General features: G+C 37.0%; 1 protein-coding gene across 4 annotated transcripts in view; it reads left to right on the forward strand.

Moving 5' to 3' along the window:
• Nucleotides 1-19,248, forward strand: part of LOC127848382 (oxysterol-binding protein-related protein 3-like) — a 102,598-nt gene that overhangs the window by 26,108 nt on the left and 57,242 nt on the right. For all 4 annotated transcript variants that reach the window (XM_052380815.1, XM_052380817.1, XM_052380816.1 and 1 more), the window contains exons 3-6: nucleotides 4,018-4,275; nucleotides 4,692-4,745; nucleotides 12,437-12,550; nucleotides 16,963-17,116. In XM_052380815.1, the coding sequence (XP_052236775.1) occupies nucleotides 4,018-4,275; nucleotides 4,692-4,745; nucleotides 12,437-12,550; nucleotides 16,963-17,116 (580 nt within the window). The remainder of the gene's footprint in view (nucleotides 1-4,017; nucleotides 4,276-4,691; nucleotides 4,746-12,436; nucleotides 12,551-16,962; nucleotides 17,117-19,248) is intronic.

The following is a 19,248-nucleotide window of genomic DNA, read 5'->3' on the forward strand; positions in this document are numbered from 1 at the left end:
TTCTGCAATATTGAAGCTAGCAATTTTATATTTGAAATGCGTGTGTATCTCAAGGAGCTGCACATTTTGAGTGGTGAAGGGTCAAGGTCAAGGTCATCCTACAAGGTCAAACGTCATATAAGGGGACATTGTGTTTCTCAAACACATCTTGTTTTAATCCATAAAATGGCAAATTTGGGATTTTGTTATCAACAAAATAAACCAAATTGGGATTTTTTTTATGAACAAATATTGACACATCAGGACTATTCCTGGCCATTTTGTGAAAAAAATTGTATATATTCTAGTTATATAGCTCTTTAGGTGTTTATGAAAAAAGAAGAGATATAATGAGCATTAGACATTTCTTTCTAAAAAAAAATTGTTTTTGAAATAGGATTTTTTTTAACAATTTCGGTTTTGGATTGGGTGAGTTTGCCAAACCATGACTACATAATTTGCCCCCTTGATGCAAAAAGATACCATGTGACATTGAAAATAGAAGGCACATGGTACCTTTTTGCACTAATGGGGTGATATATTCAATTGAAACTTCACACATGTCTTAGAAATCTTCATGCGAGGTCACTAATCAAGGCTTATAACTCCAATATAAATTTACAGAATTATACCTCTTTCTGTATTTTCAGAACAATGTTGGTGTGCAACAACTGCATATGATGTTAAATCTTGATAATTACTATAGATATTCAATTAAATGTCAAAATATGTGCTCAGTAGATTTTTATCAAGTGCAGCGGGAAATTCCAAATATGACCATCCCCCCAGAAGACTTGTCAATGTATGTCTCAGTGGTCAGTTTATATGGTCACTAAGCATGAGCCATAACTCTGACTTGCAGTTTAGCAGAATAATGTCCTTTTTGCAGTTATAAATTTAGGTAAAATTTGTGTTTGCTCATTATAAATAACTTAAGTTTTCATAGACCAACTTTGAATTAAAACTTTGCATGTAGCAAACCTGCATGGATCCCAAGCATGTTGGGCCTGTTGGCTAAATGTTTTTGTTGCTAACATAAATGTAGTGTTTCATTCTAAAAACTTCAGTTTGAATAGAGATATTTTGAGGAATAGCTAGCTTGCATGCAGATCTGCATCTGGGCCAGTAAATGTCAAGTCATCGTTACTAAAATAAAACAAGTTGATTCCTTTCAATAACTTTAGTTTACATGGAGTTATTTTGCTGTAATTTTGTGTGAAGGTCATTTTTATGTACATGCACCTAGCTAAGGGTTGCGTTTGGAGCCCATTAGATCAAAGCAACTGTATCCAATTATCCCTTCCCACTTAGATACATATTTTGATGTGTTTGTAGTCTCTTAAAAAGTTAAATTTCAGTGTAGACCTTTTTTGACTAGATCCAAGTTTTAAATGCTTCATTTCCAACCCTTAGATTCTGATGTCAGAGCAGCAAATAGCATAAAACCTAAATAGATTGTGAGTTATTTGCAGGCTGTTCTGGTTTTATGCTGTTTGCACATAGCAATTTTCACTTTGGCTGAGTCGGAAGGGGTTATACAAAAATGGTTTCCACTAAATAACCTGACCTTTCTGTGCTGTATTGTGCTCACATTTGGCGTGTATAAGCTAGCAAACATGCAGACTTATTGTACTATTGCCTTGAGGCAAGTTAGGTTATGGATTTATATCAATTTTATGGTATTGCATTCGGGGCAAGCTGGGGTACAGATTTATGTCAATGTTATGGTACTGCATTTGGGGCAAGCTATGTTATGGATTTATGTCAATGTTATGGTATTGCATTTGGGGCAAGCTAGGTTATAGATTTATGTCAATGTTATGGTATTGCATAAGGGGCAAGTTAGGCTATGGATTTATGTCAATATTATGGTTTTGCATTCGGGGCAAGTTAGGCTATGTATTTTAATGTCAATATTATGGTATTGCATTTGGGGCTAGTTAGGCTATGGATTTATGTCAATGTTGTGGTATTGCATTTGGGGCAAGCTATGCTATGGATTTATGTCAATTTTATGGTATTGCATTTGGGGCAAGCTATGTTATGGATTTATGTCAATGTTATGGTATTGCATTTGGGGCAAGTTAGGCTATGGATTTATGTAAATGTTATGGTATTGCATTTGGGGCAAGTTAAGCTATGGATTTATATCAATGTTCTGGTATTACATTTGGGGCAAGTTAGGTTATGTATTTATGTCAATGTTAAGGTATTGCATTTTGGGCAAGTTAGGTTATGGATTTATACCAATTTTATGGAATCGCATTTGGGGAAAGCTAGGTTATGGATTTATGTCAATGTTATGGTATTGCATTTGGGGCAAGCTAGGCTATGGATTTATGTCATGGTTATAATAATGCATTTGACGTAAGTTAGGCTATGTATATATGTCAATATTATGGTATTGCATTTGGGGCTAGTTAGGCTATGGATTTATGTCAATGTTATGGTATTGCATTTTGGGCAAGCTATGTTATGGATTTATGTCGATGTTATGGTATTGCATTTGAGGCAAGCTAGGTTATGGATTTATGTCAATGTTATGGTATTGCATTTGGGGCAAGCTATGTTATGGATTTATGTCAATGTTATGGTATTGCATTTGGGGCAAGCTATGTTATGGATTTATGTCAATGTTATGGTATTGCATTTGGGGCAAGCTATGTTATGGATTTATATCAATGTTATGGTATTGCATTTGGGGCAAGCTATGTTATGGATTTATGTCAATATTATGGTATAGCATTTGGGGCTAGTTAGGCTATGGATTTATGTCAATGTTATGGTATTGCATTTGGGGCAAGCTATGTTATGGATTTATGTCAATGTTATGGTATTGCATTTGAGGCAAGCTAGGTTATGGATTTATGTCAATGTTATGGTATTGCATTTGGGGCAAGCGATGTTATGGATTTATGTCAATGTTATGGTATTACATTTGGGGCAAGTTAGGTTATGGATTTTTGTCAATGTTATGGTATTGCATTTTGGGCAAGTTAGATTATGGATTTAGTTCAATTTTATGGAATCACATTTGGGGCAAGCTAGGTTATGGATTTTTGTCAATGTTATGGTATTGCATTTTGGGCAAGCTAGGTTATGGATTTATGTCAATGTAATGGTATTGCATTTGGGGCAAGCTAGGTTATGGATTTATGTCAATGTTATGGTATTGCATTTGGGTCAAGCTAGGTTATGGATTTATGTCAATGTTATGGTATTGCATTTGGGGCAAGCTAGGTTATGGATTTATGTCAATGTTATGGTATTGCATTTTGGGCAGGCTAGGTTATGGATTTATGTTAATGTTATGGTATTACATTTGGGGCAAGCTAGGTTATGGATTTATGTCAATGTTATGGTATTGCATTTGAGGCAAGGTAGGCTTCGGATTTATGACATGTTTGACAATGTTACTAAAAATAGTATAACAGTTTTGCTTATTAACTAGAGTTTTGATGGAGAATTATGCTGAAATGTATTTGTAGTAGGCTGATATATAGCCGGGGAATGCATAGTTATTTAAATGAAAATTTATATAAAAAAAAATTTTTGAAAATATAGTTTTGTCGCATTGTCAGTTTTTTTTGTACTGATCTAAGTTTTTAGGTTATTTTTTTGCAAATAAATGGTAGTGTTTCAGATATTCATCACCAAATATGTCTTCACAGTCTTTTTTTAATGAATGACAAATAGTGAACATGACACTATCTATCGCTTTTTGTCTGGGGGCAGCTCTTGTTAAAATCTATGCTAGCCGTTACATACAGTAGTATGCATACAATATAATAAGGGGTACCGGTAATATGATTATTGTCCGAAGCATTCAACAATTGTATACTACAGTGGTATGTAACCACAATGTTAATGGTAGGTAAAAATTAGAAAGAGTGTTATGTTACCATTAGATACAGGGGTATGTAACCATTATATTAATTGATATGTAATCATTGTATACATTGGTATAAGACATGTATGAATAATGGTACATAATCATAATAATCATTGGTATGTAACCATTCTGTTCTGCTGTTGCAGGATGGAGAAAGTGAGGACAATCGTTCAACAGCTGCGGTCACTGACCCTGCGCGACCCCCAGATGGCCTTACTGCTTCCCAGAAGATCCCCACTCCCACAAAACGGCGCGATGGCAAGGGCCGTAAATCACGGTCCCGAAGAAATGAGTGGGAGATAATGGAGGGACTTAGGGATGGTCAGAAGTGTGACACCCTGCCGGACAAGCACCAGGGTTATCTTTCAAAGCGAAAACGATGGCCCATGAAAGGCTGGCACAAGGTGAGGTACAATGGGTAAAAATAACCCTTTACCACTTAGATACGTATTTTTACATCTTTGTTGTCCCTTATAAAGTTAAATTTAATTTAAGACCTTTCTTACTAAATTCAAGTTTTAAAGGCTTCATTTCCAACCCTTAGACTCTGATAAGAAGCAAACCGCATAAAACCTGAACAGTGGGAAAGGGTAAAAGTGATGCATTTTAGGGGCGTACTTTCACCTGCACGTAGGGGTGTAATTTCTCCTCCTTTCATCAAATTTATAGAAACTCACCTTACTTTTGGTGATACTAAAGTCACAAATTTTCCAACATTCCTAATATTTATTGATATTTCTCAGCATGATAACGAAGTATCAGCATTTTGGATTTACTGAAATTGGAATACCACATTAATTATTGCCTTGTTTCATTTTAGCGATACTTCCTCCTTGAAAAGGGAATTCTCTACTACAGCAAATCGCCAAGTGATGTAAGTACAGTGGAAATATTCACCAGTTTCATAGACATACAGCTCACCGCTTGAGCCTTATTCTGTTTAAACTGAGAGTCAGCACAGGCTTATCAGAGAAAACAAGTTCAATAAAGGCAGAAAGTTTTGTCTCTAGGCCCTGTCAATATCTAGGCTAGGTTGAATCTTGTTCATGTTTCCAAAATAGGTTAACTCTTTCAGTGCTGGAACCGAATTTCAAAGGCCTTTGCAAACAGTTTTGATGCAGATGAGATGCCACAGAACATAGTGTCTCATTGACCCATCTCATCAGGATCCAAACTGTTTGCTATTCTGATAGTATTCTTTGAAAAAAATAGAAGAAAATGCTAATTTTGCATCTTTAACAGACAACATTTTAGCATACGAAAAATTTCCCAGCATGCATAGGATTAAATTTAGGAAAAACCTTGGACCTTGATACCACTTTGTACGACTGTAGAAGCCACATATAGAACACGTTCTTGATAAAACTTGGTCAGATTGTATATCCCTTTGCATGCTGGGAAATTTGTCGTCTGCTAAAATGTTGTGTGCTGAATTTCTAAAATTAGCATTTTCTTCGATATTTTTTCAAAGAATACTATCAAAATAGCAAACAGTTTGGATCCTGATGAGACGCCACGTTCTGTGGCTTCTCATCTGGATCCAAACTGTTTGCAAAGGCCCATCAAATTCGGTTCCAGCACTGAAAGGGTTAACAATATCTATGCCAAGTTTGGATCTGGGTCCCGAGTGTCAAAGGACTAGGTCAGCATTTCTAAAGCTAACATTAATGGCTGAATATTGATGACAAATTGTCAGCATGCTTTTTTTTATATCAAGACCAGTTTTGCAAACCATGTATAATTTATTTTTTAAGATAACAACTTGAGGAGCCACATTTATGATTCAACTTGATGAAACTTTGTCAAAATTTTAATGTCATAAATACTGTCCTGTTATCGTATGCTTATACTTTCCAAGGGGAAATCACTTATCCGGAATTTTAACTGGGAATCCGCCACCTCAATACCGTAATACAGGTCAGGTTAAACATAGTGCAATGCAACCTAGCCAAAAATCTGTAACCAACCCTCAATATTCTTTCCGGATCAACCAGGTGTATACGTGTCTTTTACGGCTCTGAATTAAAATATTGTTTTTTACTTGGTTGATTGGGGTTTTGAATAGATAAATTGTGTTATTTATCTTTTTATTTCTCATTCGGATTAATTTGTGTGGATTTAATGGATTTTGTTTCATTTGTAAAAGGTAAGCCATGCTTGTTTTTATCGAACAAGCCACATGCAAAACGTGCTCTTCTAATACATTGCTAGAACGTGCAAAGCATGTTCTTCTAATGTGTTACGAGATCGTGCAAAGCGTGTTCTTCTATTGACAGATTGTTTATCATTTGCCATTGTGTGCAATAATGATTTTATCGTTCCGTATGACAATCTAATTGATTGTCGTTTTATTTTTCATCTGTTTTGAATTAAACTTTTGTTTAATTTATGATCTACGGCAGTATTATTATAATTTTCATTATGGTCAAATAATGATTTTATGTGCCGTATGATAATCTGGTCTGTGACATGTTTATGGTTGAATATGCTTTGCTCTTGTTTTTCATATATTCGACTACATGATGGTCGCAGAAACAAGAGTGGATAAATACCCGGTGACTTCGCAGATCATGGATGATAGTTGCAGTATCAGTCACCGGGTATCGGGCACGATCGCGACCGTACTATGCTAAGTCTCTTAGACAGTCGGTCAACATCAGACCATATGGCGACACCCGTCAGCCGGTCTTTGCCCGATGGCATTGGTCAAGGACATCGACCAATGCCGGACCATTTGGCATCCGCCATACGGTCATTAATCGGGTGACAACACTGGTCATGATATGACCGGTACGTCATCGGGGACGTTGATCACGGACCATTGATCGACGTCTGACTGTCCGGTCCGGTCATTGATCACCGGTCCGGTCACCGGTCATGTCACCGGTCCGCTCCGGTCACCGGTCATGTCACCGGTCCGGTCACCATTCCGGTCCGGTCACCGGTCATGTCACCGGTCCAGTCCGGTCATTGATCACCATTCCGGTCCGGTCACCGGTCATGTCACCGGTCCGGTCATGTCACCAGTCCGGTCTGGTCACCGGTCTGGTCACCGGTCCGGTCCGGTCATTGATCACCGGTCCGGTCAGGTCACCGGTCATGTCACCGGTCCGGTCATGTCAGGTCCGGTCACCGGTACGGTCATTGATCACCGGTCTGGTCACCGGTCAACAGTCATCAGTTAGGCCTGCCACCGATAACACCAGTCACCGGTCAAGAAGAAGAACTCGGTCTTCTTCATTGAATTATTCTCCTATTCGTCGTCGAATACATCGTCTTCATCAAGGATTAGACATCGGACACACTCTTCCTCGTCGAGCAGTTCTCATCGTCGCGGCTCTCGTAAGCGATCACGTCGTCACTCACGGAGACGTTATTCTAGAAGATCTCGGTCTCATCGCAGCCGATCCACATCTCGGCCGATCCAGATCTCGACATCGCAGGAAACGAGGACGTCGTCAACCTTCACGTAGACATCAGCGGACTTCATTGAGCACAACAGGATAGTTATCGAACATACCTCTCCTTCATTGAGCAGTTCTCGGCGTTGATACGCTCGTAAGCGATCACGTCAATGCTCACGGAGACAATATTGTAGAAGACAATATTTCCAGCGTAGCCGAATAATATTTCGGCATCGCAGTTATATGGATGTCGCCACTTCTCACGTAGGCGTTAATGAACCTACTGGTCATATCAACGTTCTCCATTTTATTCCTTTAGGAATATCATGTCTCCATTCCACGTGTGATGGTTTTTCTTATGGCATCCACACATGTTGCAGTCACCAAGCCGTAGTTGTATACGAACACTAGTTCGTTTAACTTTCAGGCTTCGGGATAAGCTGTTCTTTTCTCCACTACGACTACAAGGACACTTATACCTATTAATACTGATAATCTACCGTTGTTTTCCGGTTAACATTATCAGATGACTTCGTGGATGGTCATTCTTCTGCACCAGATATTTCATCTGTCACCATTCATCGGTCATATCACCGATCACTGATCACCGGTCAGAATAAGTGATGTCTCATCGCCATCGGATTGGATTTTTTTGGCACGATCTTCTTTTCCGAGCAGTGCTTGACATTGATATCAGACCATATGGATTCCACCATTTTTCGGTCTTTAACTGGTAACGTCACCGGTCATATTATGACTGGTCCGTTCACCTGGCTACAGTAACCGGTCATTGACCGGTCCGGTTCGGTCACCAGTTACCAATTACCGGTATTCCACTGTGTTTTCATCGGTCAATTTTTAGTATCACGGGTATCGTCTACATTACCTAGTTGTGTACCCCTGGCTATGATTGTATTGAATACTATATTTTATGGATTCAACAATCTACATGACTTTTTGTGTTTTTCAATACTGATGTTCTACTGGCGACGGTTACCAAATCATGCCATATCTGTTATTTGTACTTCTATCTCAACTGGCTACATGCAGACTACTGGTCTTGCGGATAGATCGGCTGAAGTGGGCTCGGAGACTAGCATTGAGGTCGAAAATTACTATTTGACCTCTATTAATTTATGTTCGAGACCCGAAGGATGAATTGTTTTAACCGCCTTTACCAGTCGGCTACAGACTTTGCAGTCAGTATCATGGAACAGTTGGGACACATTAATGACGCTAGCAGGATTAGCAAGACGACATTTTGTATCGACTTCTGCTTTTCTATTGCTCCTACGACAGTGCATATTTTCAAGCTACTGGAATCAACAAGAGTTCTGATACATAGGATTGCCTATCAGATTGACCGCATAGCGGCTACAGTCTTGTAGATTGCTTAGGACCTATTGAACTCAGATCTTAGATCCTAGGATCTGGAGGGACCTCATCTTAAAGTTATTCTTCTATTACACTTCTGGCCATAACAGGCCGTCTTCCTATAACTGGTCGTATTCCTTTCGGAATTTGTCCCGGTTAGAAGTCTTAAAGTAAATGGATTAATCAAGTCAGAATTTAAGACTTCCATGCATTCTACCGGCAAGCGTGGACCCGCTTAAGGTTACTCCTAGGGTTTTCACCTTTTTCTGCCATCACACCTCCGGTTCCGGAGGTACCACTGTCAATCATATTTTCGTACTTCGCAAATCGATGACTTCGCGACCTGTATTATCCAGGATTTTAAAGGCGCCTGTTATTGGTTCAAGAAGAGGCTATATTCTGTAGATAGGTCATAAACTTGTAAGTGTTAAACACTGTCCTTTTCTACCAATTTTCAAGTGTGTTTGGAGTGGAAAAGTTCGGCTTGCCGTGGTTTCTTTGCCCACCCATCCTTGACAAATGGTTCCGGTCACCGGTCGGTATTTACCGGTCCGGTCACCTGTCCTTCTGCTGAGACGTCTTTTCTTACGTCCGTTTCAGCTTTATTTTTAAGATAATTGTATTAATCTCGGGATTATTCAATGACACAGATTTCCATCTTTTTGTCATTATTTACCACTATTCAGTGGTGTCTAGACTAGAAGATTATCTTGGCAAGAATATAGTTTATTCTACCACAACCTTCCTTACATCTTATACAGATGTGAGCAGAGAAGGTTATGGACGATCACATAGAACAACGTATCTTGATTTTTCTCAATTATGTGGTATCCTAATGAATAGCACATCTACATCTTGAAAAGCGAAAATTCTTTTGAGCTGTTTTTCATTTACAACACATTTTCACGATTCCTTTGTGATGGTTTCAACTATCACTCATCGGTCGTGGTTTACTTACAGACACGGAGGTGATCATATTATCACTCCTGTAACTGGAAATCAGGAACTTATTCGTTCATGCAATATACTTAATGAACCATGGGATTATGGTTCTACGACCTTTTAAGTCTCCTGAACAATTATTTTCAAAAAACTTCTTCACAGGTCAAATATCATATCTCAGAGAGACATATTTTTACTGATCCAAACATGTGCCACTACATGTCTGGATATTAATAACTTTTAGTTATCTCTATAGAAGAACGTTTTTCTGTTAGAGTTTCAATCCTTGTTACTTGTGCAAGGATAATTCCATCAGAACTGTATAAAGGTTCTATGGAAATTCATTTTTTACTGGGTATTCGAGAGCATAGTTATTACCTTAATCACTCTGCTAGATACATAGAGGTTTTTCTCTTCTTTTTCTTGATGATAAGAAATTTGTTCTTTTCTTCATCAAAGGATAGAGATTATGCTTTCGTATACCTTGTTTTGTGTAAGTCATCGCAACTCTGTGCTGTCTTACCTATTTTGGAACTGATCCAAACTATGGAACGTCAACACTATGTTTTTCGTTCCTTTACCTTCTTAAGCGGTTTTGACTTGTGTTACATGTTGGGATGCTTAATGAGCTCCCTATGAACCTTTTTCACCAGGCTTATTAACAGTTCCATTATAATTTTAAGACGGTTTTCCTTCTTATTATGGCTTTTACCATACGGAGAAGTGAAATTCATGCTTTTTCTGTTGAATACAACCAATTCCAGTTGGATCTATTGTCGTTTTCACTTTGTTGTGTCAGCCAGGATTCCTTGCTTAATATCAAGTCCTCTATGTGGCTTCTACCTTCAAGTTTCCAAGTTTTTTTCTTAAACTGGTAGTCATGAAGATGAGGATAAACTTCTTTGGGCAATCAGGGCTTTGAAGTTCTATCTCAGCAGTGTTAGTTGGAAGTCCATTTGAGGTTCTCAAAAGACACTCTTCATTTCTCCAAAAAAGGGGAGGGAGATGTGTCTGCAGCTTCTATTTCTCAGGGGTCAGACCTCGACTAAGGAAAGTTACTCTTATCCTATCTAAGGATTCATTCCTTTTTAGGATCTGCTCTAAGCTGTTTACTGGAGGAATCTGACCACCTTTGTCATCTTTTTATCTTCGTTTTCTGAAGCGCCAACAATACAATTTGTATATGTTTGGACTTGTTGTGGTTTCACTAACGGTAGTGTCTTCTTTACGACATAGACATATTACTCTGTCCGAGAAGTCATAATTAATACCGTTTTAACGAAGATTACTTGATATCATTAGCTGATAACCCTGTTTATGGGTTCTACTGTGTTGGGAAAATATATACGAACCTTCACACCGCAGCTGCAAAATCAGCATACGATAACAGGTCAGTATTTATGACATTAAAACAAATTTTTTAAATAAAATTCATTTTAATTATTAAATACTTACCTGTTATCGGTAAGTCCCACCTCCCACCCCGCTATTCGATTAATATTTTTGTATATATATTGAAAGAATATTGAGGGTTGGTTACCGATTTTTGGCTAGGTTGCAGTGCACTATGTTTAACCTGACCTGTATTACGGTATTGAGGTGGCGGATTCCCAGTTAAAATTCCGGATGAGTTATTTCCCCTTGGAAAGTATAAGCATACAATAACAGGTAAGTATTTAATAATAAAATGAATTTTATTAAAAAAAATTGTTTTAATCTTGAAATTTGTACTTTATTTTTGAACATGGGTCATGTGTGTCAAAAAACTAGACTACATGGTGAAGTCTGTGAAAAATCTTTTACCTCTCTGAAAGCCACATTTATGATTGAATCGTCATGAAGCTTTGTCAGAATATTTATTTTGACATAATAAAAAGGTCAAGTGCAAATCTTGTTTCAATAGGTGTCAAAAAGCTACATTTAGGACTCCATCTTTATGAAAAATGATCAGAATTTGTATCACAACAATATATAATGCTTGAATTTTTGTCAGATGAGTCGGACAGCACAGCAGGTCTATATTTGACAATAATGTGTATTTGGACTAGCACAGCAGGTCTATATTTGACAATAATGTGTATTTGGACTAGCACAGCAGGCCTATATTTGACAATAATGTGTATTTGGACTAGCACAGCAGGTCTATATTTGACAATAATGTGTATTTGGACTAGCACAGCAGGTCTATATTTGACAATAATGTGTATTTGGACTAGCACAGCAGGTCTATATTTGACAATAATGTGTATTTGGACTAGCACAGCAGGTCTATATTTGACAATAATGTGTATTTGGACTAGCACAGCAGGTCTATATTTGACAATAATGTGTATTTGGACTAGCACAGCAGGTCTATATTTGACAATAATGTGTTTTTCAATAGATTTAAGAGCTATCAGAACCCTCTTGTTAAATGAAATTATGACTAAAAGAAAAATTGTATATGTTGCTTATAGGTTATGTTTTTGTAGCAGTATTAAGATATTTGATACGGATACCTGGGTACAAATTGCAGATACTGTTCCCGTTCCTAATAAAAATAAAATATTTGAGCCGTGCTGTGTGACAAGGGGGCTTAATGCATGTGCGTAAAGTGTCGTCCCAGATTAGTCTGTGCTGTCTGCACAGGTCAATCAGGGACAACTTTGCTTTTATGATATTTTTCGTTTAAAGGAAGTATCTTAAAAATCCAGTTTAGGCGGGAAGTGTCGTACCTGATAAGCCTGCACAGACTGCACAGTCTAATCTGGGGCAACACTTTACGCACATGCATTAAAACCCAATTTCACAGTGCATGGCCAATTTCTTTTACAAAGTTATACTAATTTGTTACTTTTTTTTGCAGATTCAGAAGGGGAAATACCATGGAGTCATTGACATTGGCCTATCTGTTCTTGCATTCAAGAGGAATCGTCATCGAATAGATATTGATGCTGAAGAGTTGGTCTACCATATAAAGGTATACAAGTGTAGTGTCATCAAATAGATATTGATGCTGAAGAGTTGGTCTACCATATCAAGGTATACAAGTGTAGTGTCATCAAATAGATATTGTTGCTGAAGAGTTGGTCTACCATATCAAGGTATACAAGTATAGTGTCATCAAATAGATATTGATGCTGAAGAGTTGGTCTACCATATCAAGGTATACAAGTGTAGTGTCATCCAATAGATATTGATGCTGAAGAGTTGGTCTACCATATCAAGGTATACAAGTGTAGTGTCATCAAATAGATATTGATGCTGAAGAGTTGGTCTACCATATCAAGGTATACAAGTGTAGTGTCATCAAATAGATATTGATGCTGAAGAGTTGGTCTACCATATCAAGGTATACAAGTGTAGTGTCATCAAATAGATATTGATGCTTAAGAGTTGGTCTACCATATTAAGGTATACAAGTGAAGTGTCATCCAATAGATATTGATGCTGAAGATTTGGTCTACCATATCAAGGTATACAAGTGTAGTGTCATCCAATAGATATTGATGCTGAAGAGTTGGTCTACCATATCAAGGTATACAAGTGTAGTGTCATCAAATAGATATTGATGCTGAAAAGTTGGTCTACCATATCAAGGTATACAAGTGTAGTGTCATCAAATAGATATTGATGCTGAAGAGTTGGTCTACCATATCAAGGTATACAAGTGTAGTGTCATCAAATAGATATTGATGCTGAAGAGTTGGTCTACCATATCAAGGTATACAAGTGTAGTGTCATCAAATAGATATTGATGCTGAAGAGTTGGTCTACCGTATTAAGGTATACAAGTGAAGTGTCATCCAATAGATATTGATGCTGAAGAGTTGGTCTACCATATCAAGGTATACAAGTGTAGTGTCATCAAATAGATATTGATGCTGAAAAGGTGGTTTACCATATCAAGTTATACAAGTGAAGTGTCATCAAATAGATATTGATGCTGAAGAGTTGGTCTACCATATCAAGGTATACAAGTGAAGTGTCATCAAATAGATATTGATGCTGAAGAGTTGGTCTACCATATCAAGGTATACAAGTGTAGTGTCATCAAATAGATATTGATGCTGAAGAGTTGGTCTACCATATCAAGGTTTGCAAGTGTAGTGTCAGCGAATAGATATTGATGATGAAGAGTTGGTCTACCATATCAAGGTATGCAAGTGTAGTGTCATCAAATAGATATTGATGCTGAAGAGTTGGTCTACCATATCAAGGTATACAAGTGTAGTGTCATCAAATAGATATTGATGCTGAAGAGTTGGTCTACCATATCAAGGTATACAAGTGAAGTGTCATCAAATAGATATTGATGCTGAAGAGTTGGTCTACCATATCAAGGTATACAAGTGAAGTGTCATCAAATAGATATTGATGCTGAAGAGTTGGTCTACCATATCAAGGTATACAAGTGTAGTGTCATCAAATAGATATTGATGCTGAAGAGTTGGTCTACCATATCAAGGTATACAAGTGTAGTGTCATCAAATAGATATTGATGCTGAAGAGTTGGTCTACCCTATTAAGGTATACAAGTGAAGTGTCATCCAATAGATATTGATGCTGAAGAGTTGGTCTACCATATCAAGGTATACAAGTGTAGTGTCATCAAATAGATATTGATGCTGAAAAGTTGGTTTACCATATCAAGTTATACAAGTGAAGTGTCATCAAATAGATATTGATGCTGAAGAGTTGGTCTACCATATCAAGGTATACAAGTGAAGTGTCATCAAATAGATATTGATGCTGAAGAGTTGGTCTACCATATCAAGGTATACAAGTGTAGTGTCATCAAATAGATATTGATGCTGAAGAGTTGGTCTACCATATCAAGGTTTGCAAGTGTAGTGTCAGCGAATAGATATTGATGATGAAGAGTTGGTCTACCATATCAAGGTATGCAAGTGTAGTGTCATCAAATAGATATTGATGCTGAAGAGTTGGTCTACCATATCAAGGTATACAAGTGTAGTGTCATCAAATAGATATTGATGCTGAAGAGTTGGTCTACCATATCAAGGTATACAAGTGAAGTGTCATCAAATAGATATTGATGCTGAAGAGTTGGTCTACCATATCAAGGTATACAAGTGAAGTGTCATCAAATAGATATTGATGCTGAAGAGTTGGTCTACCATATCAAGGTATACAAGTGTAGTGTCATCAAATAGATATTGATGCTGAAGAGTTGGTCTACCATATCAAGGTATACAAGTGAAGTGTCATCAAATAGATATTGATGCTGAAGAGTTGGTCTACCATATCAAGGTATACAAGTGTAGTGTCATCAAATAGATATTGATGCTGAAGAGTTGGTCTACCATATCAAGGTATACAAGTGAAGTGTCATCAAATAGATATTGATGCTGAAGAGTTGGTCTACCATATCAAGGTATACAAGTGTAGTGTCATCAAATAGATATTGATGCTGAAGAGTTGGTCTACCATATCAAGGTTTGCAAGTGTAGTGTCATCAAATAGATATTGATGATGAAGAGTTGGTCTACCATATCAAGGTATACAAGTGTAGTGTCATCAAATAGATATTGATGCTGAAGAGTTGGTCTACCATATCAAGGTATACAAGTGAAGTGCATATGTTTTACAATATCAAGGTGCAGAAGTGTATTTAATAAGTTGTTTACTATATTAAGGTATAGGAGCGTTGTGCATTAGTTGTTCCATATGTCATCGTATAGAAGTGTATTGCACATGTTTTTATTATATCAAGGTATTTAAGTTGTGTGCATATATTTTATAATATCAAGGTATAAGAGTGAAGTGCATACATTTTATACTATTAAGGTGTAGATGTGTTGTGCATAAGTTGTTTATTGTATCAATGCATAGATGTATAGTGCATACGTTGTTCACTGTAGCAATGTATAAAGGTGCAGGGATAGGTGAAGGGGGCAACTTTGGCAAATATATGGCCCATGATATGCTATTTTGCTTTGTTCTAAAAGCCAGGGAAAATTCATTACTCCCTAATTATCAAGTGAATTTATCAACATATAAAACCTGTAATACACCCTCCCTTTTAAATTTTAACCAACATGATTTTTTTGTTAAATCCAATTCAATAAACTGTCTGATACTTTTAACGTATCTTACCTCTATCAAGCTAATGAAGAGTGATTACATTGATACATAAGTTCAAATGATTGCTGCTTTTGAAATATCCCCTGTGATAAACCAGTTTCACCCTTACAGCGTAAACTCCTTAGAAATGTGCCTTCACTTGGCATGTAAAGGAACAACCGTTAATAATGTTGTCTGATGATGCACTATTCATAAGAAAAGATAACAGCTTGCAATTTTGTCTTCTCTGGCATACCTTTATTGATTCTGTCACATTCTGTTTTTCAGTAATACGGTTGTGATCATCAAACATTAAATAGGATTTATTATTTGTACATTGCATTTTTAAATATGATAACAAGGTAATGTTTTGTTGAGAAAAAAATATATTCAATAGGAAATTTATTATATAAAATGTTATCCCTCCCCCCCAAAAAAGTGTTTGTGGTTGGGGTGCGTATGTAATTTTATTATGTACTTTAATGAACACTTGAATGCTTTGAGTGCTATGTTTGTTTTGTTGTTTTCTTTTTACTCTCTGGTTAATTCAAATAACAATTATGATATTTGAAGAATAAGATGCGCTCATAAATGTAATTAAAATTGCGTATTTTATATTATTAAATGGCTTAATAATGCAAATAATTTCATGATATTATCATAACACTTACATTGATTTTTCCTGACTGCTCCTAAATTCCAGTCAAGGGAGAAGTGACTAATATTTGACCTAGGCAGACTCCAGAAAGTGTATTCTGTAAGTTGGTCTTCCATTTCTAGGTATAAAAGAAGTGTAGTGAAATATCAACATTTACATGTAGAGGTATATAAGTGTAGTACATAAGTTGGACTAAATTGGTCTTAGTTGGTCCATCATATCTAGGTATGAACAAAGTGTGGTCATATATACATGTTTAAAGTATTGAAGTGTAGTGCATGGATATAAGTATACTATTGGATGTTAATTACTTTGTGTTTTTTACTATAAGCCTGGTTCTGGGAAAACTGGGCTAAATGTGTGTGCCTAAAGTGTTGTCCCAGATTAGCCTGTGCAGTCAGAACTGGCTAATCAAGGAAAACTTTTTCCGCCTACTGTGGATTTTGGTTTAGAGATTCCTCTTATAAACAGAAAATTTCATTATGACTAAAAGTGTCATCCCTGATAAGCCTGTGTGGACTGCACAGGCTATTCTGGGATACACTTTATGCACATGCATTAAGCCCAGTTTCTCAGAACCTGTCCAGATATCAGAAAAATGACACAAAAAGTTGAAGACTCATTTTGCAATTTTGTCAACCCAACAGTTGAAGAGGGCCCTGTTTGATGATTGGCTGACCCGTCTACGTCTGCATCGCCTCTATAGGCAGCATGAGATTGCATACGGTACTAAGGAATCGCCTAAACTCACCGAACTGAATCCTACAATGCCTGCTGATGAGCTGGCTAATCTTACCTCCAGTAAGTGTGACGCATTTGTTAACTGTGAATGTGCTGAAAAGGGAAAATGCTCAATCTTACATATCTGGTCCTTCCTAAAAAGTATAATTTATTGCCAGCCATGAGGTCCTTTAATCATGTGTGCAAGAAAATCAATAAGTATGAGAGTCTACTTTTGAATTGTTTGTTAGTTTTGTGAATACTACAACAGCTCTCTAGTAAATGTATGTTGCTTTTAAGAATATACAACCAAACACTAATTGGTTTTTCAAAACTAATCAAATATGGTTTTAACAATAATAACTTTTATTTGCTGTTGTTTATTAGCTCACCTGAGCACAACGTGCTCATGGTGAGCTTTTGTGATCGCCTTTTTTACGTGTTGCGTCGTGCATCGTGCGTTGTGCGTCGTCAACATTTGGCCTTGTGAACACTCTAGAGGCCACATTTATTGTCTGATTTTCATGAAACTTGGTCAGAACATTTGTGCCATTGATACCTTGACTGAGTTCGAAACTGGGTCATGCTGAGTCAAAAACTAGGTCACTAGGTCAAAAAAAAAGAATAACCTTGTGAACACTGTAGAAGTCACATTTGATGCCCAATCTACATGTAACTTTGTCAAAATGTTTGTCTTAATGATATGTTGGTTAACTTCAAAAATGGTTCTGGCTCATTGAAAAACATGGCCGCCAGGGGGCAGGGCAGTATTCCTTATATGGCTATAGAGAAACATTGTGAACACTCTAGAAGTCACAATTTTTGCCCAATCATCATGAAACTTGGTCAAAACACTGGTTTCATTGATATCTTGGACGAGTTCGAAAATGGTCCAGATCGGTGAAAAAACATGGCCGCTAGGGGGCGGGGCAGTTTTCTCTCTCTATATATAGTGAAAACATGTGAACCCTCTAGAAGTCACATTTTTGGTCCAATGTTCATGAAATTTGGTCAGAACATGTGTTTTCTGGATATGACGGTTGAGTTCGAAAATGGTTCTGATCGGGAAAAAAGCATGGCCGCTGGGGGGGGGGGGGGGGGTCATTTTCCTTATATTTATATAGAAAAGCAGCTTGTGAACACTCTAGTTTAGCATGTCAAAGGAAGTAACTGCAAAATGGCTTTTGAAAAATTATGTTGAAATACAGAGTTGTCTCCCTTTTTTAAATTTTTTTTTTAAGCACAAGAAGATTAAGTGGAATTAATTATATATGATAGTTTTACATTCTGGAAGATAGCAAACTTTTGAATATGTTTTTTATTGTTTGATGATTCTGTACAATATGGCATTCTTTTTTCAAACGATTAAAGCGAGACTATACGATTTTTATATGTGTTAAATTGTAATATATTGATAAATACATGTTACAATAACACAAAATAGGCAAGGCATTGAAGACGAATTTCATAGAATGCAGCAAAGACAAATTAGCGCCCCGAGCCGATGGTGACGAAGATATTTTGTACACATATTCTCCTACAATAACCGAAGAATTCATCTTTTTATTAGGATCGGAGTTAGTGTTTGTGTGTCGTATGAATAGACATCGCTGCAGAAATTGAAGAACAACCATTAAACTAAATTAAGATTGACATCGTACATGCATGATATACATTCTGGCAAATTCGACTTTACAGACATTTTCGATTTCAGATTTAAATATCTGGCTTATTTGGCATTTTTATGTCCCCCACTATAGTAGTGGGGGACATATTGTTTTTGCCCTGTCTGTTGGTCTGTCTGTTGGTCTGTCTGTTGGTCTGTTGGTCTGTCTGTTTGCGCCAACTTTAACATTTTGCAATAACTTTTGCTATATTGAAGATAGCAACTTCATATTTGGCATGCATGTGTATCTCATGAAGCTGCACATTTTGAGTGGTGAAAGGTCAAGGTCAAGGTCATCCTTCAAGGTCAGAGGTCAAATGTATGTGGCCAAAATCGCTCATTTTATGAATACTTTTGCAATATTGAAGATAGCAACTTGATATTTGGCATGCATGTGTATCTCATGGAGCTGCACATTTTGAGTGGTGAAAGGTCAAGGTCAAGGTCATCCTTCAAGGTCAGAGGTCAATTATATGTGGCCAAAATCGCTCATTTTATGAATACTTTTGCAATATTGAAGATAGCAACTTGATATTTGGCATGCATG

This window comes from Dreissena polymorpha, chromosome 10, assembly GCF_020536995.1.
Source record: "Dreissena polymorpha isolate Duluth1 chromosome 10, UMN_Dpol_1.0, whole genome shotgun sequence".
Taxonomy (NCBI): domain Eukaryota; kingdom Metazoa; phylum Mollusca; class Bivalvia; order Myida; family Dreissenidae; genus Dreissena; species Dreissena polymorpha.